At 38.9% G+C, this 27,953-nt stretch overlaps 1 protein-coding gene across 1 annotated transcript; it reads right to left on the bottom strand.

The window, feature by feature from the left end:
* Window positions 1-24: 24 nt before the first annotated feature.
* On the bottom strand, window positions 25-20,312 carry LOC139977073 (uncharacterized). Its single transcript, XM_071986093.1, has 7 exons — window positions 18,324-20,312; window positions 17,274-17,445; window positions 9,204-9,318; window positions 7,827-8,028; window positions 6,687-6,775; window positions 4,930-5,181; window positions 25-4,317 (listed from the first exon to the last, which is right to left on the bottom strand). The coding sequence occupies exons 1-7, from the start codon at window positions 19,528-19,530 to the stop codon at window positions 3,022-3,024; spliced, it is 3,333 nt and encodes a 1,110-aa protein (XP_071842194.1). The 5' UTR covers window positions 19,531-20,312; the 3' UTR covers window positions 25-3,021.
* Between the last annotated feature and the right edge of the window lie 7,641 nt (window positions 20,313-27,953).

Below are 27,953 nucleotides of genomic sequence, written 5' to 3'. Positions count from 1 at the left end.
CAAAAAATTTACAAAACTCAGATATTTCAAAATTCTTGATATATTAACTACCAAAAATATGTACAATACATAGTTACATTGTTTAACAACTTTAGGTTTTTTTCTGAATTAATTATCTAAACTTGTCTGTATACATCACCCATTTAACACAAAAAAAACCAGTATACCAATTGACTAATCAAACTTTCAATTCAGGTAAAGATATTTACAAAATTACAACAACAAAAAAATCCTCTCCACCTCTGCATATGAAATACATATGATCACAAACATTTCCATGTAATAATCAGAAGATGTTCTGATATCACATTTGAAGATTCTTTCACTAGAATTACACTTTTCGAAATTTCTTAAGGTAACGGCAATGTCTTGTTTTCCATCAAAACTTCATAACCCTGTTCCACAAGACATCTTGCATATTGGTACTATGCCAATAAATATGCGAGTTAAATACTTGAATATTGATTTTAATATTAATTTGATAAACTACATTTATACTCTTGCTACTTGCACACTAATACAACATGGCTCCCACCTCCCTGAATGTTGCCCTCATGAAAATTTCCATTTATGCTCAGTGGCACGACTGTTTTCGGTCGAAGAGAAGGGGTAGGGAGGGGGTGAGGGAGGGACGGAGGCGTTTCTCATTTGTTTAATATAACTGGGCTTAATTTAAGTTCCATCAGGTTGGTAGGGGAATCCGGGCACCATGTACGTAGGATATACATGTCCACATCAATCCTACTAATGATATGACATTAAAGAATCCATGCACAGTTCTAATATGCTCATTTCTGTATAAATAGTCTTTAATCTTAAACTTGATATAGTTACTTATATCGCCACAAACAGCAGTAGCTATACTTCAGATAAAACAGGCTCTCACACTATCATTTCCAAATAAGAAAAAGCAAACATTCTGGGCTGGCAAAATTAAAATGTGAGGAATTGCCTCCTACATGTAAAGCATATACTCTGGGAAACAAATAAAGTCCAAACAAATTTAAACAAATTGGTAATGAGAAACGATAACCGCAGTCTTTGCAATACTAGAGACTCAATGTGAGTTTCAACCTTTAAATAAAACATCAGTTTGGGTACCATGGTTAATGGAAGAATTAAGCTTCTGTGTGAGCATATATTTTGCTTAAAAAGATTGAACTTTATCTATAAAAATGAACATTTGGTAATAAGATAATGAAGTTGATAAATAAGGGCACTTTTCCAAGTCATACATGACGCAGCACGAATACAATTTCAACATTTAATACGTTAACGACCCTATTGCATGTTTTAATTAGCATAGCCAAACATACTCTCAATATTACGTTAACAACACTGTTGCAAGTTTTACATAGCATATTCCCAAACTCAAACATATCACCATAGCATATCCCCGATCCACTCTCAATGTTAAATTAACTACACTGTAGCATGTTGTAACTAGCATAGCCCCAATCCACTCTCAATGTTACATTAACTACACTGCAACAAGTTGTAACTAGCATAGCCCCAATCCATTCTAAATGTTACATTAACTACACTGCAACATGTTGTAACTAGCATAGCCCCAGTACACTCTCAATGTTACATTAACTACACTGTAGCATGTTGTAACTAGCATAGCCCCAGTCCACTCTAAATGTTACGTTAAAGGCTCTGTTGCATGCTTTACATTGTGTAGCCAAACAAATACTCTTTACAATGTGCGCCGACATATTCAATAGGGGGGAAAAAAGAGAAAAAAAGAAAGAAGCTTATTCTAAACATAATTATAGTGATATTTCAATTTTTGGAAGAAAGAAAATGCAACATGGCTACTCTACAGGAACAAAGAACAAGAACACACACACACACACACAAAGTTATAACAGTAAATAAGAGTAAAGCACAATTACAAGCATATTTTGTAGAACCTTTTACTTTCAATAATGATCCTGATCAAAGAAGTATACGACTATACTCTTGTTTTTTATTCATCTGTTCTTTTCTCATAAAGGCCGATGAGTCCGTCGTCTACAGACACTGAAATTCACATTTTAACAACTAATTTGTATGGATCACTTCAATCGTCTACATCGTTACTCAGGTGACAAAATAACCGAATGCTTGGCATGAAAAATTCTCTTCCTAGATTGACAATCCTAGCCTATACTATCACCCATCCATGACACTTTTTCTTAGATTTCTACATATGGGTGCTTGCATAAACATATGTATAGATAACAGATATATATCTAAGCATATATATTGTGTTTTAAACATAACCACATGAATCCTATGCAGTGTTTGTATCTTTAACAGATCTATTTATTACTATGCCTAACCTTCAATGAAATTTTGTATGAAGCTCATACAAGAGCCATTTAAGTGCACAAATTGGGCTAAAACTTATACATCTCAATAGCTTATTGAATTATACTTTGTACACAAAAGCCAGTCAATTGGTACTGGTGTTTTATTTTATCTTTTGTCTTCTATTTCAAGTAGCTTATCCTTTGAGACAGAAACAGAACCCATTTGTGTGGAAACCAATACTTCGATGAGCTATAAAATGTGATACTAAGCTACTGATCAGCCCTGGAAGGGATTACGTTACGATAACAGGAATACCTATAATTTGTGTGACGGTGTGTGAAACGTACAAAACCATGATGTGAATGGCTTGGACTGTTCTGGATGAATTTGTGCTGTTTCAACTGGTCTAATATCCCTTTCACAGTCTAGCTTTTACATATGTCAACCCTTTTTCTCCTCTACTAAAATCATGTGTGGCCATTCCCTATACCTTGCTCTCTATGAATTAAATCATTAGTTTCTATCTTATATGAACAATGAAAAATGCCCTTTCTCCTCCACTGACGTTTTATATAAGTCTGTGAGGTTGTTCCTGCACGGAGAGGATTCAAATCCAGTCTGGAAAGAAAAATAAATTTTCCAATCGACAAGCCATCACAAAAGTCAACCGTTACCACTTTAAGCCAAATGTTTTTTCCCAGAACCCCTCTCCTCAGTCAACAGCTACGTTTCCAAGGCTCGTTTTGGAGACGGCGTCAACCTCTGTTCATTTCCTGAAGATCTGAAACTAATTGAGGGACTGGTAGGACAGCTCGAGGACATGGTCTTCTTGAGAGGTTTGGTCCGCATCTCCACGATAACCAACTTATCTTCGTCGTCTTCGGAATCCTGAGAGTTTGGTCTCTTCGTACCACTCAGGCCACCCGATGATGCGACCCTCCCTGACATGGGGGACGAGGACGATGCTGCACTCTCCGCAAGAATTTTCTCCTTGGTCTTTGACATCTGTTGTCCATTTTGCATTGCTTTTCTGTACACGGGTACCGCTGTGACATCAAAGCCGCTGTTACTACTGACTGCAGGGTCCTCTTTCTTGACCTCCGGTTTTTCTCTTGCCGAGGTCGAAACAGACCCCGCCCCGGATTGGGGCCCGAACATGATGTACCTAAAAGGTGAGCTATCTGCTGCTGCTGCCTTTCCGCCGGAGTTCCGCTCTGTCTTTATCGGGCCGCTAATGTTGGGCCCGTTTGAATCTGTGGACTCTACGTCCACTTCCATGCTCTCCCTGTTCTCCCAAGATCCTTTACTGACAGACATTACGGGCAAAGATGTGACTTTCTCCACCTTCACCTTTGATCCCTCCGAAACAGTCTGATAACTGCTCTGGATGGTAAATTCCATGGTTTTTTCGTCCTTCAGCGAATCCATCGCACAGTCGCCATCGTCGTCGTCCTCCTCTGTCATTCGGACTACGGATTCGGCTATCCTGGCAGAAGTGTCCATTTTCACTTCGATGATCTTCTCCAACTCGGCTTTCAACGCTGGGTCGGAGTCCGTCCTCCACGAGCCGATGCCGGAATCGGAAGACTGGAGCCGCTGTTCTCCCTCCCCGGTGGCGCTCTTGGATTTAGTTATGACCGATATTTTGCGGCCGTCTGAAATCGGGGTGAGTTTACCCAGAGGGAAGCTGTCGCCATCCACCGCCACTTTCACCACTTTGGTCGTCTTGACTTTCTTCCGGAAGTTTGGACTGTCTCTGCCTGAGACGGGCGACGAGGGCGCCAGGCTGTCCCGCGAGAGCTTGCGATGGATTTTGTTACTGAGAGCATTTCGGACATCCTCGTGGCTGGAAGACAGAGATGGCTTGGCTAAGGACTGGATGGGAGGGGGAGGACTATACGAGGCCGGGTAGGTAGGCTGGAGCGTCGGTAACTGTACCTTCTCAGCTCCCATGGGGGTAGGTGTCATTAATGTTGCAGTGGGACTTCCCCTACAGATCCTTCGAAGCAACTGGCCCATCTGTGAAGAACAGGGAAAACAATTAAAGAAGAGGAACTTTAAACAGGACAGCAAAAATGGTTGCATATACAATTAGGTAGACTTACATAAACAATACTAACGACAGATCAGTTATGATTGCAAACGAAGCTGGGGCGACAAAGCCCTTGTTGTGTGGGGAGATGGCCAGATCTGCGGGAAAAAGCCATCGATAGTACCCCTTGACGTAACTTAGAAGGGCCCATTTGAATACAGGTTTGGTTTGATTGCAATGTCCTAAGAAACTCATGAACCTAATCACACACATCGAAAGAGGAAATGTCTGAAATAATTAGTCGAAGGTCAGATATATTGGACTGCATGTAATCTTCATACTACAGACCAAGATTAGCAGAGACATTGAGAGCCAAGTCCAGCCACGGGGACAAAGATGTCAACTGGGCCCCCATTCTGCACTTGTCCTGAAAATACCTGATTCTTTATCCCATAATGTCCCAGGACCCTCCATACCTTCCCATGCCCCCCTTAATTTACTCTGGACCCCTGGGGTTGCATCTGCCCCCTTAAACCCCCCCTCTGATCCTTTGCACAGTTTAGTCTCATATTTACTGACATATATCTCATGGACTATACCTCATTGGCATTGGCATTGGCCACATTGACCGGTGTCTCCCAGTGAGAATTCTTGAGGCTGAGATCCGCTCCGTACTGTACCAGGACTTTGACTACGTCCGTGTACCCTCGCCCCGTGGCGATGTGGAGGGCCGAGTTACCAGAGTACGACTGTGCGTTGACCTTTGCCCTGAACTCCACCAGGATACCAAGCATTCCGATGTCCTGATTGGCCACCGCGATGAAAAGTGGCGTCCATCCATTTCGGCTGTCCTGTTGAGAAGATAAGATAACTTTCCCTGTCATATTACGTTATATAATTGATAATTCCCCGGTCTGGCCAGGCCAAATTTTCACCCACGGAACTATTGTATTTTTGGTATGAATAATATCTAGTCATTCTTGTTCGCCCCAGTTGGCACAATCAGATGATATCAAGCTTTATCACTCCATGGCAATAACAACTTGCGGACCAAATGTTTGTATGAATATTAAGCTAGGCCTTACTAGGCTACCCAAATGTACATTTATGAAGGCTGATGTTTATAGGTTTCGTCTTGTGGTCTGAGACGAATAAAGTTCATGTTGGACAATAAGAATTAGCCTTGATGTTGTTGAGAAAGATCCAGGTTGTGAATATAAGGCTAAGATATAGCTTCGGTTATCAAAGCAGCTATGTTCAACAATCAAGTTATTTCTGTGAAGAACCTTAAGAAGAAATTCCACATTGTTTCAAGCAAACTTCCCTTAAAATCCCTTGAAATTCTGATGATTTTGAACATACATTATTTTTTATTAAAGACTACATTTAAAGTAGAAAACTACCACCAAAGTGCAATATATATTGATTTGGTCAAGCATGAAAGTAGCTGGTTAGCAATTCAAATCTGTATTTCACTGAAGCTATTGTCAAAATTGCAAATTCCAGTCTTGGACTCTATGAAGCTTTTCTTCTCATCTAAGATGCTGTTTGCCATAAAGAAGATTCCAAGGACACCAAAGTTTTAATTAAGCAACCATGACAAACTTTTGCACCTGAATCTCATTTACAAATTACATCATGGCATATGAACATATGTAAACGGTTACGAAAAGTGAGTCACTTTCGAACTGGGTGTTGACGTTGTGAAGAGCCGGGAGGAAAATAATGTTCGTGGAACAGAATCGGCAATGTATTGCCTGTTCAAGCATTGTAGGCTACAAAACTCACTAATCACTATATATATAGTTAATTAATAAGCCTCATTATTTGTACACATGTATACAGAAGAAAGTATACGAATGCAAAGTTAAGGCAATTCCAGCTACCACAACTGAAGTTCCTATTCTGATAGTCGACGATGCATTTTTTTTTTTTTGTCTTTTCTAGTAGCAACCATCTGTGAAAACTCTTTGATAAAGAACAATGAACCTTTGGAATGTATATCGTATAGTCCTCTTTTGGTGTATATATCCCATTGTATGCTAACCTAACCCTATACAAACTGTGACTTGTTATTTACCACAAGGGCACTCATTGTTTCATTAGGGACTACACCGGCAAGCCAGAGGTGACAAAAGGGAAAATTTAGTAGAAATAACAAAGTTTAATAACAGCGGCCCCTGGAATAAAGAACTACTGTATTTTTTTATTTTTCTGTTAATATGAAGACTCATAAGAAAAGTATTAGCTTTTTTTCTCATTTTTTTCTTGCCTCAAATAAATGGTAGGACATGTGAAATCTGTCTGTCTGTCTATCTATATAAGTTTGAGACTTAAGTAAGTTACGAGTACCTACCATAGCATTAACGTTTGCTCCATTTTCCAACAGCATACGAACCAGGACTTTATCTCTTTTGTCAACGGCTACATGAAGAGCCGAGTGTCCTATAGAAAACAATAGAAAACAAGTCAGAAAATGCCACGGTAATTTACACATCGTAATCACAGGGTTCCACCCCTTTCCCATCCCCCTCATTCTCCTCTTCCAAGCTTAAAAATTTACGTTCGTTTCAAATAAACGCTACTAATCTGTCAACATTATTAATATGGGCACATGTTTGCAATAATTTTCAGCTATGGAAAAAATAAGAGCTAAGAAATTGATGTCTAGAACAGGATTTGAACCAGCTTAGGTTACTAGCCCAGAGGACCCAGAGGTCACTGGTCCATTCCAATCCCGTTCTCAGCCATAAACGTCTTAGCTCGTTTCCATCATCTAACATTTCCCAGTCAGATTTTGACATTATAATACATTTTTAAGATTGAAGATGAACTTTTGGTCATTTCACACTGTAAGCCAGAAATGATACACCTTGAGCTCGAACAAACAGGGGGGATTTGTGGGACTGTTTACGCAGTTCTTGGACAACGCAAACAAGTGACAACCCCCTATATCAACATTGCATGATGATAGTTGTGCCTTTGCTTTCAAAATCTAGTGTGCAGACATCTTCTACACAGTAAACATGTATGGTTTCATGGATGGAGAACTAAGGTGTACAATGATGCAGGCTGTGATAAGTGGGTTCAATACTGGTACTGTATTATAGCCAAAAAACCATGTGCACTTTAAAAAAGAGAGTCACTGAAAGAGAGTCTGTTTTGAAGGGAATAGGAGGCCATTATCTGTTCACATTGACTTTATCCCAGAGAGGATTTCAATCAAACTCAAACAGTGGTTAGCAAACATCCCCCCCCTCCCCCCTCTTCTTTTGGCAATAAGTATGTAACTGCCTGTTAAAGAGTGAACACCTTTTAACAATTCATCTTTCAAATAAGGGATTAGCCCTCTATTGTAGGTTCCTTGATACCTTTCTACCACTGTGGGTTCACCAACCTTTCAGCTGATTTTCTAGTGCAAAATACTCTCTCTTAGAGGTATAAAGACCAAATTCGAGACATGCCTGAGGTCATTCGCTCTTGAAGTCAATCTTACCGTTAAAGTTCTTCTTCTCCAGGTCAATTTTAAACGTGGAATACTTGAAGATGACCGACATGCAAGGTGAATTGCGGTTATAACAGGCGTGGTGGATCGTGGTTTGACCGTTGCGATCTGCCTCGTTGGGGTTAGCTCCAGACTCCAGCATTATACGGATCACTTCAATGTTATTGGTTATAGCAGCCAGGTGCAGCGGGGTCTAGTAGAGGAAATGAGAAACACAGTGAAGAAGATGAAACTTAAAAATCCTGACTTCTCTTGTCACTCTTTGGTTCATTTAACTACAAAATCTCCAAATTTTCAATTTAGGAGTGACGATACTTACCTGTCTCCCCCCAGGGTCTGACATTTGCCTCTTATAATATTGTCCCTGCCAACAAAAAACTGTTATAATTGCATCTTTGCACTCTGTATAGCAATCTTTCAATTTGGCAGATCATTTTGCAATGGAGATATGAGATACATTATTAACAATTTAGTTTCATAAACATTTCAAGGCTTAATGACTGAGTAAATCCATTAATCGTCAATGCATCTCATTTAAGATTCATGAATGTTTCTAAATGCATGTTGCTTAAACAGTACAATATGGAAAGCATTAAGTACCCATACATTTCTGATGGTAGGCTTTACCACTGTTCAATAAGTACTACAGTAGACTATAAACAGAATTATTTTTTTTTTAAATAATTAAAAACCACAAAAGAAAAAAAACAGGATTGAGCCAAAACAGTGTCAAAAGGCCTTCAGCGTTTGCAGCAAACAGGATGCAATTCTTTATACTGTAGCTCAGATTTTGCCCACAACGAGCTTTTTATATCAGGTATGACGAAGCCAAACAAAAAACCAAAACAACACATTCATACTGTATGTAGATAGATTGTTGCAACATCCTTTGTTCACAAAATAGGGGGTCAAAATTAACCACAAAACGGATACCACTGCTGTTCAAGAGAAATTTTTAAACTGTTTTAGAATTTCAAAAGAAACTGCCATATCGGAGCTGAGAAATTTTTAAACTGTTTTAGAATTTCAAAAGAAATTTCCATATCGGAGCTGAGAAATTTTTAAACTGTTTTAGAATTTCAAAAGAAATTTCCATATCGGAGCTTTATAGCCTTGCGGGGTAATCGGTCATGTTTCTTCATAAAAGTCTTCTTTTTTTAACCACTTATTTTAGGAATAATTTGTGCAATTTTAGATATCTATATGTATGCACCATCAGCTTAACTACTAACACGAGGAAGGCATTAAAATACATGTATGTGATGTATTGGGTTGTTAAGAAGACATAAAAACCCAGCATGTGGTGGGTGAGTGAGTGAGGTAGGGGTGGGGTGGGAGGGGGGTGGGGGTCTAAAAGCACACCCATACCTGTTGCATATAGTTGAAGATATCTAGACTCTTCCCACTCATCTTCACCAAATGAATAAGTCTCTGGATGTAGGCCAGGTCCGTCTGTTCCTGTACGATGGCTATGTGTAGAGGTCTGGAGAGACAAAGAACAAACGACGACCAAATTAGAAATGAAAATACCTCTTGATGCCTCATCGAGAGTAACTGAAGGTGCTCACATCATTTGAGAAGTGAGGTTTGAAGTGGTAGTAGCGTAAAGTATTGTCCGGTAAACAACGAACGACAGTTTTCATTTATTTATTGGGATCTGTTTCGTTTACTCTAGGTAAAGTACCCTGCAAGGAATTAATTAGCGGTTACGTTTTGATTCTCAACACTTGGTAGCCAAGCATGGCCATTGAAGCGCATCAAACCATTTAGACTAAAATTTAATTCAAAAAGTTCACAGTTTCAAAAGAAGAAGAAGAAAGATGGACAAAGAAGGGAATGATTTTCAAACATTTCCTTGATTCTTGATTGTACCGTTGACATTTGACCTCGACTGTCAAAGCGATTTGAATAAATTATCGAACTTAAACATATTCCCCTCCCAATTTGTACATACATGTATGGCAGCACTATGACACAGATTGCAAAAGGTGGGATTTACCCAAAGTTATCAAAATAGATTCTGCTTTCCAGGTACGATAGTTAACGGTCTTGGCTGTGGCGATAGAGACTAATAGGTGTTGAGTCGAGATAATGGAACTAGAGATTAAGGAATTGTGACTTTGTTTTTGTCCAGAAGTGATTTATAATATTTTGGGATGAGAAAGAGGAAGTGGAAACAAATTTTGCTTCGAAAACAAACTCTTCGAGAGAAAGAGAGAGTACCAGGAAAGGTGTCCATCATTAGAAACGAACCAGGAAACAGTACACACATATATACTGTACGGTATATACATATATACTGTGTATTTATATATATATATATATATATATATATATAGATATATACATTATATATATATATATATATATATATATATATATTTATATATATATATATATAAATATATATATATATATATATACACAGTATATATATATATATATATATATATATACACAGTATATATACACAGTATATATACTGTTTTATGATTTACCCGATATCTAGTACTGATTACTATATAGGGATATTTTTATGTCTGAAAGGGATAAATATATATACAGTACCAAAATTATCTTTCAGATAACTAATCTTAGCAATGTTTTTGTAATTTCTAAATTGTATATTTATTTTTTAGAAGGATCTTAATGAAACGAGTGGGAGGGGAGGAAAGTGGGATGGAGGAAACAAGGTCACGGTAATTCTAAATTTATCCCAAGAGAGATGGCAGAGAGCATGGATCTTAAGGTCTCGTACAACATTTCAAGCCTTAACTTCCTTTAAAGAAAAAGAAACCGATGCTTTCTTGCTGGTCAATGGGCTATCGTGACAGTTTTGCTGCACCGGTTGTTATCTTCGTGCCTAACCTAATGTGTGATTCTTTTAATACACAGCAGCTGATCAACGTCTGATGATTTACTAGCGTAGGCTAGGTGGGCCGATATATCCCCAAAACAAGGGGGAAATTTCCACATAGAGAGGTATGGAAAACACCTGCCTAGATAGCTGTTGCAATATTTACATGAATATTTGTAATTACTACTGTCTCGTATTGATGTTTACAATGATACATATTACATATACAGTGTACAAAGTTTGATGTTTATGGAGCACCATGTGTGCTGATTACTGTAACATTGGTAGAGTAGGGTGTGTATCGCATAAGACGGATAAATCCCTGGTGAACGGCAATCTACAGATAGTAAACTGTGTTTGCTGTACAAACAGGGCACCTCCGGTGCACAAAAGCCAACCTTTGCACTCATAGCTTGGGAATTACCCTATCACACTGCCAAGAAACAGTAAGCATACAATCTGATTAGTAAATCAAACACAATTATAGGCAGACCATCTGCATGTCCTTTAACTGGAGTGTGTGGTGGGCTTGCTGTACTTACCATCTGAACACCACGACCAGCAGCAGATACAAGGCAAGCATACCCATGGATGATGGTGTCTTTGAGAAACAATTTAACTTATGGAGAAAGGGAGGGAGGGATTGAGGGGGATAGACAAGAAGGGTATGGGGCAGTAGAGAGGAATGTATGGGAGGGGGGAGGGTAAAGAGGAAGGTAAGGAAAGGGGACCGGGGAGAGGAGGAGACCGCATTTTGAACAACTATTATTCCCATATATTCTACCACCAAATTAACCCAAGTTTATTACCTCAGTATGAACACTTTCTATCATTTCAGCTCTACAAAGTTTTTCAACATAAAGACAGTTATTGCCACCTCGTTAAAGTTCACCTCCACCTACTGTATTACAACACTGGTTACATTTTACTAGGCCAGCTTTATCCCAACAAGAGCTGTTGTAAAGTCATGTCTAAATGAAAACAACTTCAACTGGATCGTACAAATTATGGTTGACTTGCAAGGTTTCCCTTGCACTTTTATATTGTGTGACAACAAAAGCTGTTATAATGAAAACATCAGAACAGCATGTATCACTACTTAAAGCCTCATCAACAGGCGTTCCATTATAAGCACAAACTAATCGATACCTAACTCTAGAGAGATTTTTTAATGGTTCTCAATATATCACATAGTACATAAATAATCACAATTTTGTCATGTTTTAACTTTTTTTGGACCCATAAAAGTTCAAAAATTCAAACCAAAGCATGGTGTCGATCTGTTCTTTGTAATTTTGAGATGGAAACATTGAGATGGAAACATTGATCGGACGCTTGGCGGGCCGGCGTACTGACCTATCCATTCAATAAAGTTTGGACATATGAGGCGATATATATATGCTGGGCTACGCCCGTGTGTCTCTGTCAATGTCCCAATGTGCAAACAGCAGACTGAGAATTTTTTTAAAAGGACACATTCCACCGTCATTTAGTTGCTTGACTTGCACTGTGGACTGCAGTGAAAATTGTCACCAAGGCTACGTATTGTCTTTCGAATATTCTGTATCGAGGTCGAAACGCTTGTGTCCCTGATTATTTTTCACAAAGACAGGGCGAGTCTGTTCCAATTTTTTCAATTCTCTGCAAATAAGATCTCTGTAAAGAATCTACAAGCTTGGCAAAAGAGGTACTTTGAATGACTGTGTAATTATTTGCTGTACAACAGTGTCAAAAGAAGGATTCTTTAGATCAGCAACATTGCTAATGGGGCTTTTGTAATAACTTCACACAACCTTTGGCATTCTATGGCATGATCATTGCGCTTGGATATACAAACAGACAAATCTTTTGTACAAAAAAGTGGTCTATGGATCGGGTCTTTCCCTGTTACTGAAATACAGAGATTCCTGTAAAACCAATTATACTTTTTTACTTCCTGTTGGTCCTGCACTTGTTAGCCTAATACAGTTTACACTAGCATGGGAGTGCCTTATGTAGATGTACTGTACTGTAACCATGCAGGAAAGGACTCGGTGGTTCTAAATGCCACAAATTCAATCAAGCATCAACACCTGATACCAGACACAATGAAGCAACCAGTATACTACTGAATATTCAGATAGTTACACGGACAGTTGTTATGGATATAGCTCCCTTGTTATACAGTTGCTTGATTTATAACAAAACCAGGGAGAGGAGGGATGGGAGAAGTGGGAGGAGGGAGGGGAGAAGGGAGGGGAGGAGAAGGGGAGAAGGGGAGAAGGGGAGGAGGGAGGGGAGAAGAGAAGTGAGACGGGGAGGAGGGAGGCGAGAAGGGGGAAAACTGTGAGAATTTGGGCCCCACAAATTTGAGCCCAAAGAACGTGTCCAAAAATGCACTTAAGGTGGAAAACAAATTTGGGCCAACCCAGCACAAAAATAGACCCGGAATTTTACAGTCTGACCAAGATGGTCCCAAAAGAATTTAGGCCTACATGTACCTGTTATTAGCCAACAACTGTATACCAAGTTTGTCTACAATCCAACCTAAGGTTGCAGAGTTATTGCAATGTAAAGATTTTTACTTTTGACCCCATGACCTTAAGAATTCTCATAAGGTGCACCAAAAACAATATGGCACACCGTCCTTCTCACTGTAATACATCCACTGTACACAGCAAGTATGACACATATCCATCACTTCTTTTGTTGAGTTATGGCAGACGCACACACACACGCACACTCACACTCGCCAACCTGACTACATAAGTTCCTTTGCTTCCAGCAAGGAACCAAACAGGCCAGCTCAAACCCAGCCTTCATCGTTAACTAGCTTATACGACAATCCAGCAAACAGCAATATTTATCTTGTTCCACCTGGGAGATATTCCTACTTTAAAAGTCATGACTTTCTCATTGATGTTTCCTTTACATATTTTTCAAGGTCTGAGAAACCAATGCCATCTTGATTTCATGTATAGTGCTTCAATATTTTTACAATTTTTCAGCATTTGCAAAACCCCATCTCAATTAAAGAAAACTAAACATGGTAACAAACATTTTAAGGCACATAGAAAAAGATTTGACCGAAATGTGGTGCGATGATGTCATATTTAGACTTGATCAAGCCTTATATGTGTGTGTGTGAAGAAATTATGTAATTTTTGATAAATCTTCCAAATTATGGAAAAAAGGAAAAAAAAATTTGTAGCAGTTTGGGAAAATTGTTCATGAAAGGTAAAATCTTTATCCAATCCACATACGATGATGATGCACAGTTTGTGAGTTCTTTTAAACTAGGGGCAGGTGCTGCTAACTATAGAAAATGATTTATTAATATATATTTACTCATTTTACTGCATAATTACAAAGCATTTTATGTTGGTCTCCGTGTCGATTGCATTCTTTCAGCAATGATGTATGCCTCATCATTGGTAAGATCTAATGAACTTCCCAGTGAGAAAGCAACTAATCCGGACAATACCAACAGACAAAGGGTCAAAACAGGTTTTTGCGATGGGGAAACCCCCTAACATGTTTTACTGGATGTATCTGGAGCTATATAACCATTGTCATCATTGAAAATCAAGACAATTTGACCTTTTCCTAGTAATTGTATTTTCACACTGTACAGTGCCTTGCAAAACTCACAGGATTTTACAATGAATACAAAAAAAGGCAAAAAAGAGAGAGAATAAAAGACAGTGTTTGAATTACTTGGCACATTGAACCAATTCTTAGCAGAATACTTTATAGCAAAGCTGTGCCCTATTAACCCCCTTCTACCCCTCCAAACTTTCAATAATTATCAATCATCACATTATTTGAGAATTAGCCTGTACTGTGAAAGCAAGCAACATGTTTAAGGTAGAACATGACCTGAACCAGTGACCTAGCGATTCCAACACTCAATTGTGTTCTACTGGTCAACTAGTTCTGTACTGTCCAGCCTTGGTGCAGGCGCGTAGCCAAGGGGGGGCGAAGGGGGCAGCCGCCCCCCCCTTGAGCATATATTTTTTTAATGTTTTTATGATATCGCTAGTAATTTCAAAGAGAAAATGCTAAGATGCAACTTACAAGGCCTGGGAAGTGCCATTTCCATTTTTCAGCGATCTGGGAGGCATTTTCAGCCAAAATTTTCTGGTACGCTTCGCACCAACCATGGTGGTGCTAGGCTTAGATAGTTTGCAATGCCTTATCTACGGCTCTGATAGTTTGACTACATTTCCCCCCCCCCCCCCTTTGGCAAATTCCTGGATACACGCCTGCCTTGGTACCATTCATAAAGTACACAGTATATATATATACAAGAGGGATGGCCAAACTTAACCTCTACCAATATACGTTTTACTTTAATCAGCTTCCATAGCCTAGTTGGTGTAGCCTGTACACATATAAAGCTGAAAGCCCAGGTTCAAATCCTGCTGGAGGCTGGAAGTTTTTTCACTGGATTTTCCAACTCATCACAATTTCAAATGTATATTTATATGCATATGTATAGAAATATATACTTTTATGAACTGCAACTTGAACTCCTTCTTATGTATACAGGGATGTGCCCACGCTGAGCGGCCCGCCCGGCGACCAGCACTAAAAACTACCGCCCAGCACTGTCTTAAAAATCGTGAATCCCGCCAGCACTATTTTCATCTAAAATCCCAACATTCCTAACAATATTTTCAACATAAATTGGGCCTCTAGAGCCTATGCCAAAATCATACAGACTAATAATGCATGTTACGAGGGGGAGAAACATTACTTGCGGCTCTCAATCGGTCCCTTGTAAAATCTCTTTGAAACAAACTAATAACTTTTACCAGGTACGTAATATATTTCACTAAAAAAAAGAAAAAATGTCAGTTGTTAGCAAAACTAGTGTATGTGCTTAAAAAGCTACACAAGTGCCAGCATTTGGCATCTGAGCACCTTCAAAAATCGAAAAATTTCTCAAAGGGTAGGGGGATACCCCCTTAGACCCCTCCCCCAGGACGCCGATCAGTATAGCCAGCACTCAGGAAATCCTGGGCACATCCTTGGTATAAAAGCTACATTAATTCCTCAAACATTTATTACTTGATAAGTTAGTATGACAGTAGCAGATTTATTTACACACAGCCCATAGTTCAAAGAAAAAACTTTTTTTGGGAATCCCCTTCTGGAAAGCTGGGTAAGAAAGTCCATCAGAATGACAGGACAAGTACTGTACATGAAAATGATTTTTTCCTTTGACCATGCTGTTGTGTGCGTTGATCACACAATGTTATTCATACTTGACCACCAGCAGGAAGCAGTATTGATACAAATCTCAACAAAAAAAATATCGTGGGGTGTTGACGACACAGGCTCTGTTCATAATTGAACGTCGTAACTGATGAGATATGAACGAAGCTTTCTGACATGCAGAGGTACATGAAAGGTGTACTGTGGAACAACAGGGTCAACCTTGATTAGAGCAGTATTAAGTACAACGGTACACCTGATAAGCTTTTGCTTTCACGGTTTGGAAACCAAGGTCACACAATGAACTGCATGTATGTAAACCATGGCAGAAAGGGAAACTTCCCCTTGCCGGCTGCGAGGCGTTGAACTGTCTTGTCAAGTTCTGCTTAAAATGGCTCTTCAAATTGTGATACTTTTGTTTGCTGATCAGGTTTCCTAATTGGGACTTTTTTGTTGTTGTTATGAGATGTTGCAGGTCATTCACCTTGGAATACTGCTGATCTTTATGCATTGAATATTAAATGAACAATCATTATTGATGTTCATAAATATTCATAGCTTTGCATAAAGAACTAATTTTATGTTAATTTGCTGCTGATATGCTGTAGTTGCAAACTTGGAATACAGTCTTTCCATTAAGCTACCTGTGAACAGAACTGAAATCAAGGTTTGAATTTAATCATCGGCAAAGATGGCACTTTGCATTTATTGCCCCTCGCACTTGCAGTGCCCTTAACTATATCATCTGTAACCGATGGTAACGACTGCTGTGCCCCCATTGGTCGAGTTGTTATAGGTGCCGAATGCATTCATAATTACTGCATCTCAATTATTCAATTATATTATCATTATCAACTCATAATAATAATAAAATCAAAACTTTTACATACAAAACTCCTGAAATTTGAATAGCAGCTACATTATTGCTTGTAAACATGAAAGATCATGTATATTTTTGAAACAATTAATGCTTTAATGTTGAAAAATTTATGACTGTTCAGATTATTATTTGCAGATATTTATGCAAGTTTGAACACTAGGATTATTGTTATATTCTGTTTGCCGAATAGAGGTGTTGGTGAGGAATGACCCCCCCCACCCCGATTTTATTCTGGTAGGAAAGGTGGGGGGGCAGGGGGAATTAAAGCAGCCACCAATAGCATATACACAGTGCGCCCCTGCCATGTGCTACAGCTAAATTTATACTTCAATCGATGGAAAGAAGAAACCAACCAGACGTCATATTTCATGGATAGGTTGCTAATGATGAGGTACAATACCGTGGTAACAGACAACCACCTATAACGCTATACACCATACTGTGCTTAGTGGTACATCAGTCTCAGCATTTCCTGTGTAAAAACTGTACAAACTGTACTTACGTATCTCCATCTGTGTCTTGAGCTGTAGCCCGGTGACAGTCGACCGCCACGGACAATGGATAAAAGGGGTTTATGGGTAGCCCCCCTTCCGATGACTCTGGATCTGGGCCGGCAACTCCTGTCGGCATGGTTACAACTTCCTGGGTGGCAGATGTCTTTGTAGAAGATGTCACTGGAAGGTAGATCAACCATTTTCTCATAAATTTGTGAATTTGCCATCTTGGCTTTGAAGCAACACGTAATATAATTTATTCTGGGGGTGGGGGTGAGGATGGGGTGGGGTATGGCCAACAAAGGCAGAAATTGTTAACCAAAAAAATTTACTTACATATTGGTTTTAGAATGATGACTTAATTTGAATATTCAGATTTTACAATGATATCGGTGGGTCGGAAGCAATATTGATCTTTAGTTTTCGGGGCTTGCCGAAGGAGATCCAGTCTGTTTCCTCGCCATCATTACCATACAGTAGCTTCCATTCTCTATTCATGTTATCCTAAAGAGTGGGGCTCTGGTGGGTGGGTCATGTGAGTGGGTGGTGGGTGGGTCATGGCTCAGTTCTCATGGAACATCCTGGGTGGTGGGCCTAAAAGACTGTGAACCGCTGCCCTAAGTACAAGTTTATATATACTGTAGGCAACCACTGGAGCCCCAGGGTAAAAATATTTGTAATCATTTTCAAAGCCTTGGCAGTAATTCTGTCAAATGAAATGCTACATACACAGTGAGTAAATAGAGTTAACAACAGATGGGGCATTGTAAGCCAACTAACCCCCCCCCCCCCACGGGGAAATTATGTTGCCAGGTCCCCACAAGATTGGAAATCTTCATTTTCCCTAAGTACAGTATGCATTATATGGGAAAACATTACATTCTGTATCCCATAACTTCTCAGGACCCCTAAAAATAAACTGAGCCCAGGGCCCAGGGCTGAACCCCCTACTGAACCCTACACCCCACTCTAGTCAGCAACAAAATTTCTATGGTTTTCTACAATCCCACAAGCATGCAGTTCAAAATACAGGTCTAATACAAAACCAGTATGTATACCTTCTTGTTTGGACACCGGCAAAGCACTGTCCTGACGATCCCTACCCTCAGTCGTTGGTGCTGTGGCTACCTTGGGTTTTCCTAAGACGGAGTACGTCAGCGACATAGATGAATCGGACGTGCTGCTGGTGCTGACCGTGGCGCCATCGGGCGACCACCTCTGGATGACACTAGCAGGATGGCCGGCTTGAGTTGTCCTCACCAGTACCCCAGGACTGATGGAACCATCTGACGCTGAGGTGGGTATCCTAGGACTGAGTGACATTGCTTGTATTGTGTGACTCGGGATGGATAGAGAACGGTGGACGGTTGTCACCGTGGGTCTTTGATTCGGATACGGTTGAAAATGCGGCGCCAAGTGGACTCTCCTTTTTCCCTCCGCCGCTTTACTCTTAGTAACTGAGGGTTCGTCCTCATCCCTTGCCGCGGCCCTCCCTGCTTGTAAGCTCTGTATCTTCTTCAGTTCTGACACGGGAATCACCACTACATTTCCGTGACCACTGACGTTAGAGATATTGCCAATGGAAATTTGTTGGCCTGGAGTTCTGGCCACCAATTGTGCACTTTCTGTCGGTATCTGAACGTACCCTGAAGAATTGGCCACTATGACAGTCGGGAGACCGCCTTGGATCAACTGACGCGGTGGCTCCACCGAATCGATCTCCGGCATGTTCCTCATCACTGACTGTTGTTGGTACGTGAGTGTGCTAGGGCTGAGCCTGGCAATACTCGGGATTTCCTCTGGGTGTAACTTTGAGGTCGTTTCGGCAGGTGCCGTCACAACAACTCTCTGTTCCTTTGCATCAAAATTTGTTGAATACCCAGGCTGTACTGTAACGACTTTCACCACAGAACCGTGAGCTTGGTTGTTCCCGATTTTGGTTGTTTCTGCTTGCACATTTCTATGGCTGATTTCGTCTTTCCTCTCAATTCCGTGTGCCGGAATGTACTTGGTTTCTGGACCAACTAGTGCTTTGTGTGATGTCTTTGAGGGCACAGAGGTCGTAACGGGGATAGCTCTGTGAAATGAAACAGGTGTTGCTACTGGTTTCCTAAGATCCAAGGCTGAGGCTGCTAACTCTTTTTGGTATTGTAGCATTTTTTCCTTTAGATCAGGCGATCTTTGTTTGTTGGCACTGGTATCTGTGCACGGCTTTTTGCTCAAATCCAACGGAGTGGATGTCACCTCTTGTGAATTTTCTTCCATTCTTTCTTCTTTCTTTTCGATAGAATAATTCAATAAAGAACAACAAATTACTTTTGTCACTTTCCAAGTACTGGCACCATCGAGAAATAATATCACATGGAAATTCTGAAGTTTATATATTTGCAACCAAACACTAAGATATGATTAAATGGGGATATTTTTAGTTTCAAACTAGGCCCTATAGCCTAATGTAACTCACAATGTAACAATTCCCCTAATAAAGCCATAGGATTATGAGAAACAGGAGAAAAAACGTGTAAAGAACTCCAAAATAAATCCCCCTCTGAAACCAGTTTTAAGCAAAAGTGAACGTCATTATATGTTGAACACGCCTCCATTGCAAAAGTATGGCACATTTATCTCAACATTAACACATTGCGGATTTGAAAGGCTTGGAATGAAATCCCTTAAAACGTAGCTCTATTCACCGTACAGTAACGCTGCGACACAAAAAGGTACTTCCCCTAATGGCGCGCCACACAAGTAGGGGCTTTCCATCCAAGAAAGCAAGTCAGCAACATAAAATACCGCCTCCGGAGTACTCAGATACGTCAAAACACATATATTTCTGCTTGCAAAATAAAGAAAGAATTTCTATGTTTAAATCTTTCAAACGTTAAGCTCGCTGTACACCTTTTTATCGTTAGTATTCCTGTGGTTCTTTTTAGAAAATAGTTGACACGCCAGGTAGGCAGATGGTGTTACACAACGAGAATAGTGTACACGTACGCAGCCAGTACGTACGTGGGATGCAGTACATAGGCGATATTTGACTAGCCGAACCCAGCACTTTAGAATCTATGACTTCCCCTAATTAGCATAATAAACGAGCCTGCCCAGTGTAGCTGAATTAAAGGAGCATTAGGAAATTCCCAAATCCCCTTCGAGGAAATTGTTGCATGGAAACGATTCATATCTGGATTTCTTCCAAGTTTCGGAATTAGCAATAATATTGTTTTGTTGCGAATCAATTTTGGTTGTGAGTCGAGTACAAAGATTATTTGGTTTTATATAATAAGTACTAGGCTTCCAGTGTGTATTCTCCAAAGAAAGAAACAGTTTAAATTGATCATTGGTAAAGTGAGTGATATTGTACGTATTATAAATGTTGGAAAGAGGAAAGAAATGTTGGCATAAAATCAGTTTCGTCATTTTCGAATTACTCAGACTGCAACTTGATTGTTGCAGCTAAATGATGGTACATGTTCAGACCTGACAAGAGGAATTGTGGGGGCGGGAGTTAAACGTAGCTACAAGTTAATTAGGGGTTCGGGGAAAATGTGATAAAGAATAATCTGTAATGTAAAATCTAAACATTTGTTGTGTTTCTAACGAAACAATCCAGTTTCATCCTAGTATTGCGATGTAAAAATAAGTTTTTGAGAGGCAATGGAACAGTGACTTTGAGACTTGAGGAGATAAACCACATATACACTTCAAAACACTTTCCGAAGAAAATGTGGATCCACTGTACAAATAGTATACCGCAAATTCCAATATTTGATTTTCTTTTACAATAAATGGGCAATATTCAACTATACATTTTATTTTTCTCAACAACAGAGTACGGTACTTTTGAATTACACTAATTTTGTTTATTTTTCATTATGAGGGTTCTAGTCACATAACCGACGTAAGGGCACATTTTTATTATTACAATGATGTAAAAAGTGTACAGTGCTTAATTCTACTTTGTCAGTTTCGCCAGCACTTGAACAACGTTAATCACATGACATGTACAGAGGGCGTGGGAGGGGCGTTAGGGACATTATATCACTAACAAGGAAACAAATAAAAGCCAATGAGTAAAATAAAGTCGTTGCTTCGTCTTCAATGTTCTAGTTTTTGTCGGTGTGGTCATGTAAACCAGGGCGCGTATAGCCTGGTCCACCAATGACCTTAAAAAGGAATATGAGTGAACATCGCCTTATATGTTATTTGCAAGGCTTGATTGCATCAACGCACACAAAATATCCCGCATGGCAGAGTCACCATATATTGCCCAAGTTACAATGGAAGCCCCTGGTTACAGCAAACTAATCATTTTTTTTTTGCCAGACATGTTCTGCTCCAACGATTTTAGTGGCCTGTTATGTACGGAAACATTAAGGTACCATCAATATGTTAAGGTCTTCCTTTGCAATTCTTGCGCTAATCATTTTGAGGCAACATGTTGAATACCGCACAAATATTGTAGTAAAGGAATCTGTCAATTTGCTGTAAATTGTTAACATAATTTAACTGAACAATTAATCTTTTAATTAATTCAATTTATCTATCAATTTGGTTTAAAATTGCTACTATTTTTACAGTAAGATCTTCACAATTTTTACGGCATTTAAACGTTAACATATCCCAATAATGAATTCCTCGGTGGTAAAATTTGTCATTTTTGTTGCAAATTGTAAGTATATTATCTGAACAATTAATCATTTTGCTGAAAATTGCTACTAATATTTAAGAAAAGATCTTAAGATTTGAATGGCACTTTAACGCTTCCATAGTTATATTAATAACCAATTAAACAAAGGTTTCGAAATTGTTGTCAAAAACCTTGTAATTGTGTTGTTTTGATGACGCCTGGATATGGAAACCAAAAAATACCCTCTCCTGATGCAAGAATTTCGTATGGGTGAAAACAGGTGCCATGCACAGTATAGCAACAACTCAAAACCGGTATAGGCCTACACTTTCTTGTTAAACAAATTTTGTGTTTTGTTTGCAATATGACAAAATCTATGTACCGAGTATTACTCAAAATAGAATTACAATTTTTACAAACTAAGACAACTTCTTACTTATTTTTCACCACAGCAATGCTAAATCTGTATAAACATATATACCGGTGCTGTGGCCGAGTGGATAAAGGCGGTGGCATTTGAAGCAATGAGCAATCGGGAGGTTCCGGGTTCGATAACCGGCCGGGTTATAATTAGGTGGGTTTTTCATCCAAGAGCAATCTACGGTTTTCCCGCAATCTGAAATGACTTTCTCAATTGAAAAGATTCCAAATTTGAGTTAAAATGTTGAACTGGAAGCCACCCGACGTGTAAGTTGTAATACATAAGCCCTTGCGTTGTTACTTCCACATTTGTGATCGCTTTAAGCTTCTTAAAAAGGAACTGCTGGTTATTATTATTATGATTATTACTATGATTTATATGACTATTATTATTATTATGATTATTAATATTATTAATATTATTATTATTTTTATTATTGGAATAACAAAAAGTATAAGTATACCGAGATAACTTGAATTCCACTACATACAGACCTATACCATACTATACTTAGTATAACACATACACCAGACCGGCGTGACACTCTTTGGATTGACACTCTTTCGCAATTCTTATCAGACACTAAATATAATACAACGATATCTTCAACGTGCTTGAGCTAACTGTAAGTATATATACCGATCCCATGACTCAATCCCTTGCAATATCATTGTGATCAGAACCGTGCCATGCATTGCCAATGACGCTGCGTATTATAATCAACTATGACAAAAAGGTCGTACCATCGAAGTATCGGCCTCCCATGGTCAGACATTTGTCTCGGGATATAGATCACGTGTTGCATGTCATTGTTTTATTGTTCCACGGAGATTTGTATACCAATATTGCATAGCGTGTTTGACACTGCCATGCATGCGCCGTTAAATACAAACTATGCGAATCGCTGGACCATTTCGAATATTGTCTTCAGTAGGTCATACGCTGTGTTCTAACCTTGATCATTTTTGTATTTCAGTTTTCTGCTTTCTTCTATATTGAACGATGTATTTCATGTTTATTATTATTATTATTGCGTTTATATGATGACATCGATAGAGTCATCACCTGGAATGGCGTGCCATAGTTTTCAGTATCTCGAGCCACTCAGCTGGAACAATTAATTTTTTTATTTCTTACTGTCATGTCTCCGCTTTAAAGCACTTGTGTCCAGTTGCGGCCCCAGACATTTCGATCTTGGGGGCACAAGGAGGGCACAGCACTTAATAAGGGGGCACAATTTGTATTTGTGAATGCCGTCCTGGGGAGTAGTCTAAGGTGAGAGGGTGTCACCCTCCCCTTTTGAGAAATTTTTGATTAATTAAGGGGTCCTTAGATGCAATCTGGTGCATATATATTGCAACTTGAAGTAACTTTGTGTTCAAGAATTTTCGAGATTAGTCTGTCCGATATTTATGTTTTTAATTGAGGCGGATTAAAATAGTTTTAAAAAATATGAAAATTAACCGTTTTGCTTTGTTAATGATTTTAAAAAAGAGTGTTGAAATTCAAATTTAAATTCATGAAGGGTAGTAGCGAAGTTTAAGCACTAGCGGTTCACGACGGGGCCTCTGTGACCTTTATAGTGAGAAAACAACTGGTTATTGTGATGGTCGGTGGAAAGAAGTTTTACTGATGAACATGACACGTTTCGTCCTTTGTAAAAAAATATTTGTTTGAGTATTTTTTTAACACTACAATTCGCATCTGGGGGGGGGGGGGACCTGGGGCCCGATTGTTTTGGAAGGACATGTGTCCCCCCCCCCCAAGCCACCCGTCGGCGACGCCAATGCTTGTATTGTCAGTATCAGCAGTATGAATATCCTGTTTCTATCAGATAAAAGTTATGAACTGTTCATACTGTCGAAACGAGTGCTGTGAAGCATGATTTGGGACTGAGGACAGTTTAGAGAGGTATAATACAATTTGGAAACTTTCCCAACTGGCTATTTTGAGAAAATAAATATTTTTATGTTATGTACGTCACTCCACTATACAAAGCGGCCAAGTGTATTGTAATATTTTGCAATCATCATGTCATAAAGACGCGTCATTGCTTCTATTCCCGGAATTCCAAGTTACTATACAATCTGAAGAAACCTATCGATCTTAGTCAGGCACTTAACATGTTGCAACACCTTCACAACACTTTCCGTTCTTATATATCCAGTTAGCAGTGAGTAAGTATATCTGCATGTAAGATTCGTGATATACTGAATAATAAATATGCTATAGCCGCGACTGTTTCGATAAAAAGCAGCATTTGAGGTAGGAAAGGACAACGCGGATTTTCTGAAATAATATTTTGAAAATAAAAAAATATATAGGAGCCCCCCCCCCCCACCAAAGAAAAAAAAACATACAATAAAGAGAGAGAGAGAGCGAGAGGTGGAGAGAGGAAAGCCTAGAATTTAGTTGGAATATAAAAAAAATATGCAAACAGATCAGACGAGGAGATTGCTCATATTATATACTGGTCTGAGCATGTCAGAGATATGTTATGAAATCACGGTACGATACTACTTATTCTCTTCGGCGAAATAAGAAAATTAATATAAACAACATTTAGAAAGTCATACATTTGGGTTAGACAAGAGTCCATACTTGAGGAAGTCGTCGCTCGTAAGTCAAACAAGCGACTGTATACTTGAGACAATTTAAATGAGATTACTCACGCTTATATCAAGCGCTTGTGCAAGCTTTACGACATTTAAAATATTGGATTTTGAACTCTAGACTTATATTCATAAATATATTTATTTATATATATATATATATATATATATATATATATATATATATATATTTATATTTATATATTTATATATATATATACATATATATATATATATATATGCGTGTGTGTGTGTGTTTATATCGATCATATATCTATCATAAATCGATTGTAAAATTTATTGCCGCATCATCACGCAATATACGCTATTTACACAATAGACACACACACACACACACACATATATATATATATATATATATATATATATATATATATATATGTGAGTGTGTGTATATCGATCATTTATCGATCATATATCGATTGCAAAATTTATTGCAACATCATTACGCAATATACACTGGGCCGGTGATTTCCCGATACACGTATACAAACTATACACCATAACATGACGATTACTGGAAATAGATTATATCTGTGACCCGTAATGTAAACAATATACCAACAGTGTATACGTGATAAGGAAATTGGTGGTCACATTGCCAAAACTCAACCATCTGAACACTAGATACCGCAGGTGCGACGTTAGTAATTATAAAGTACGTAAGGTTTTAGGTGACAATACTATAGACACGTGGAAGATAAACTATCATTGTTATTTTATCGCTTTATGTATCATCACATATAATTATATAGATATGAAATGTCTGTTTCTTTCGATGTAGACTTTGGTATTTCGGTTACTGAGATCAATATACCAGCTGAAGTCTACAAATTGTCTTAGGCCGCCACGGCACAGGCACGGCGTACCAGACTCCACCCCTTAGAATCGATGCTCAGAATGATAAGAGCTCAACTTGAAATATAGAATATTTGGTGTAAAACATATAATGTTATTAATCAATCTCCATCGGAAAGCTCTAAAAATCATGTTTATAAACTTTGCGACGTCTGAGGAAATCCCGCAATCCCGTAATACCAACACGGAAAAACTTCTCGCGACTTTTATTCTAGGTATATGGCGCTCCATAGTTTCCAGACCGTTGACATGCACGTATAATATAACCAATACTTTGGGCTTATAATCATAATTAATGAGAATGTCTTTCTTTTTTGTCGAAAGAAAAGTCGCCCAAGATAGAGCCTGGGCAGGAAAACCAATCAACATGCAGTCCACCCCCTGGTCCCCTTCCACCAACACCCATTGTGACTGTATTTGACCATGATATATATACATCAAGTGAATAATTACCCAGGTTACATTAATGTAGGCCTATGTATATGTATTTTAGATCCTCCTGTAAGCAGGAACTCGCGAAGAAGCCTCATTGGCTTATCAGAGTCGCATGCCGCCCGAAGTCAGTCTCTTACATTCATATTTAACGTCCATGATTATGAATTGTCAATTGTCAGCAACTCTGTAACTGGACGACATACACTAATCTGGGAGTGACTAGAACCGGGGACCTTATAATTGGAAGGCACCGGCACCTTACATTAATATGCTAGACTTGGATATATTCTTCGACAAAAATAGATTTCACAAAAATTGTTTCTACATACCCTAATTCTTAATATTGAAAAAGTTGAAGGTTTAAAAAAATTGAAGGTTTAAAGTCTTGTATGAGGCTAATGCCTCCTCACATGACTTTACAACTTAACCCCTGGTCATTGGTAACTTGTCATACCCACACACCAAAGTGTGCACAATAGTAAAAAAGAAAGTTATATAAGATACACGCAAGGAATAAACTGCCTTCTTGTTTTGATAATGTTGTCTACTACGGTATACCAAAAATTGGGATAATTAGATAAAGTAGACCGATGTATTTTATATAACTTCAAAGGGAAGGTTTGATGCGGAAATGAACGATCATATGACTGCTAAAGAAAATTTAAAAAAAAATGTTTTTATGCTGCTGTTTTTGTTTCAGTATTAATTACACGGTTACTAACTCCATGAATAAATAACAGCCAAGCAGGCGTTTTGCAACCAAGCACCGATCTCAGTGAATTGAATATTATAAATGACTGGTTAAGACTTGGCCGTGCAGAGAACAACCCATACAATAAGATATACCTTGATATACACCACACCGTGTTTCTTAGTAACATTTAAGACAAAACAAGTTCGATAGTACAGCAAAACCCGAGCTTAAATCAAAAAACGGTTGCCGCGTTGCCTTTTACCAGAGTAAGTCTTCAGCCAATTTGTGAATGTGGTGGATTGAGTGGTCCATGGACTCGAGCACTATGAATGGTATAGTGCAGCTATCACATACTGACGGCAGCCTCACCATCTTCTCTGGAAACTCATGGAAAGGGAAGGCTCAATAACATAACCGGGAATATTATCCAAAATCGTTGCATAGATATAGGGATTCAAAGGAGCTTTATATATACATGCTGCCAACACCCACACTTATACCAGATTAGAATAAACCAGATCTGATAAGATGGCAAACCTGATCAGACCGCCAAACCGGACCAGACCAGATCAAACCAGACTATAGACGACATCTACTGACAAAAGTAGATTCAAGGTTGAAAGTTGCTTTAGATGCAGCTATAGCTACTCCCAACGCTAAATGGGTGCGGGCCGTTCGTTTGTTCACTTTTCACATCTTGTTACTGGTAGACCTAACTCGTGTGTAAAATTCAACAAAAGTGGAGGATGTAAAGGTTGGGTTATCATGGACATCAGGTTGGGCATGGGGAAGTTTTCCCTTAGCTATTTGTTCAAACTCATACCGTTAGAGCCAAAACTGCCATCCAAAGTCCAAATATCATAATACCCCGGGGCCTTTGGTTGCATGAATTAGCCCAAACATAAAAAACAAATACTATTTAGGAATCAAGGTCGGAAGGAGCATCTGAACCTTGAAATTTACCGAAAATGCTCATGAAAATGAGAGGTTTGCATTTCAGTTGAAGTCTTTGTATCATGT

Source organism: Apostichopus japonicus, chromosome 12, assembly GCF_037975245.1.
Source record: "Apostichopus japonicus isolate 1M-3 chromosome 12, ASM3797524v1, whole genome shotgun sequence".
In the NCBI taxonomy this organism is placed as follows: domain Eukaryota; kingdom Metazoa; phylum Echinodermata; class Holothuroidea; order Aspidochirotida; family Stichopodidae; genus Apostichopus; species Apostichopus japonicus.
The sequence above is the reverse complement of the archived record's forward strand: the minus strand, read 5'-3'. Positions and strand labels throughout refer to the sequence as shown.

Coding starts and splice junctions, on each gene's coding strand:
- LOC139977073 (XM_071986093.1), bottom strand. CDS start 19,530: ATGGAAGAAAATTCACAAGAGGTGACATCCACTCCGTTGGATTTGAGC. Junction 17,446..18,323: donor GCCGGTGTCCAAACAAGAAG/GTATACATACTG, acceptor TCTACCTTCCAG/TGACATCTTCTACAAAGACA. Junction 4,318..4,929: donor CCAATGCCAATGCCAATGAG/GTATAGTCCATG, acceptor TGTTCTTCACAG/ATGGGCCAGTTGCTTCGAAG.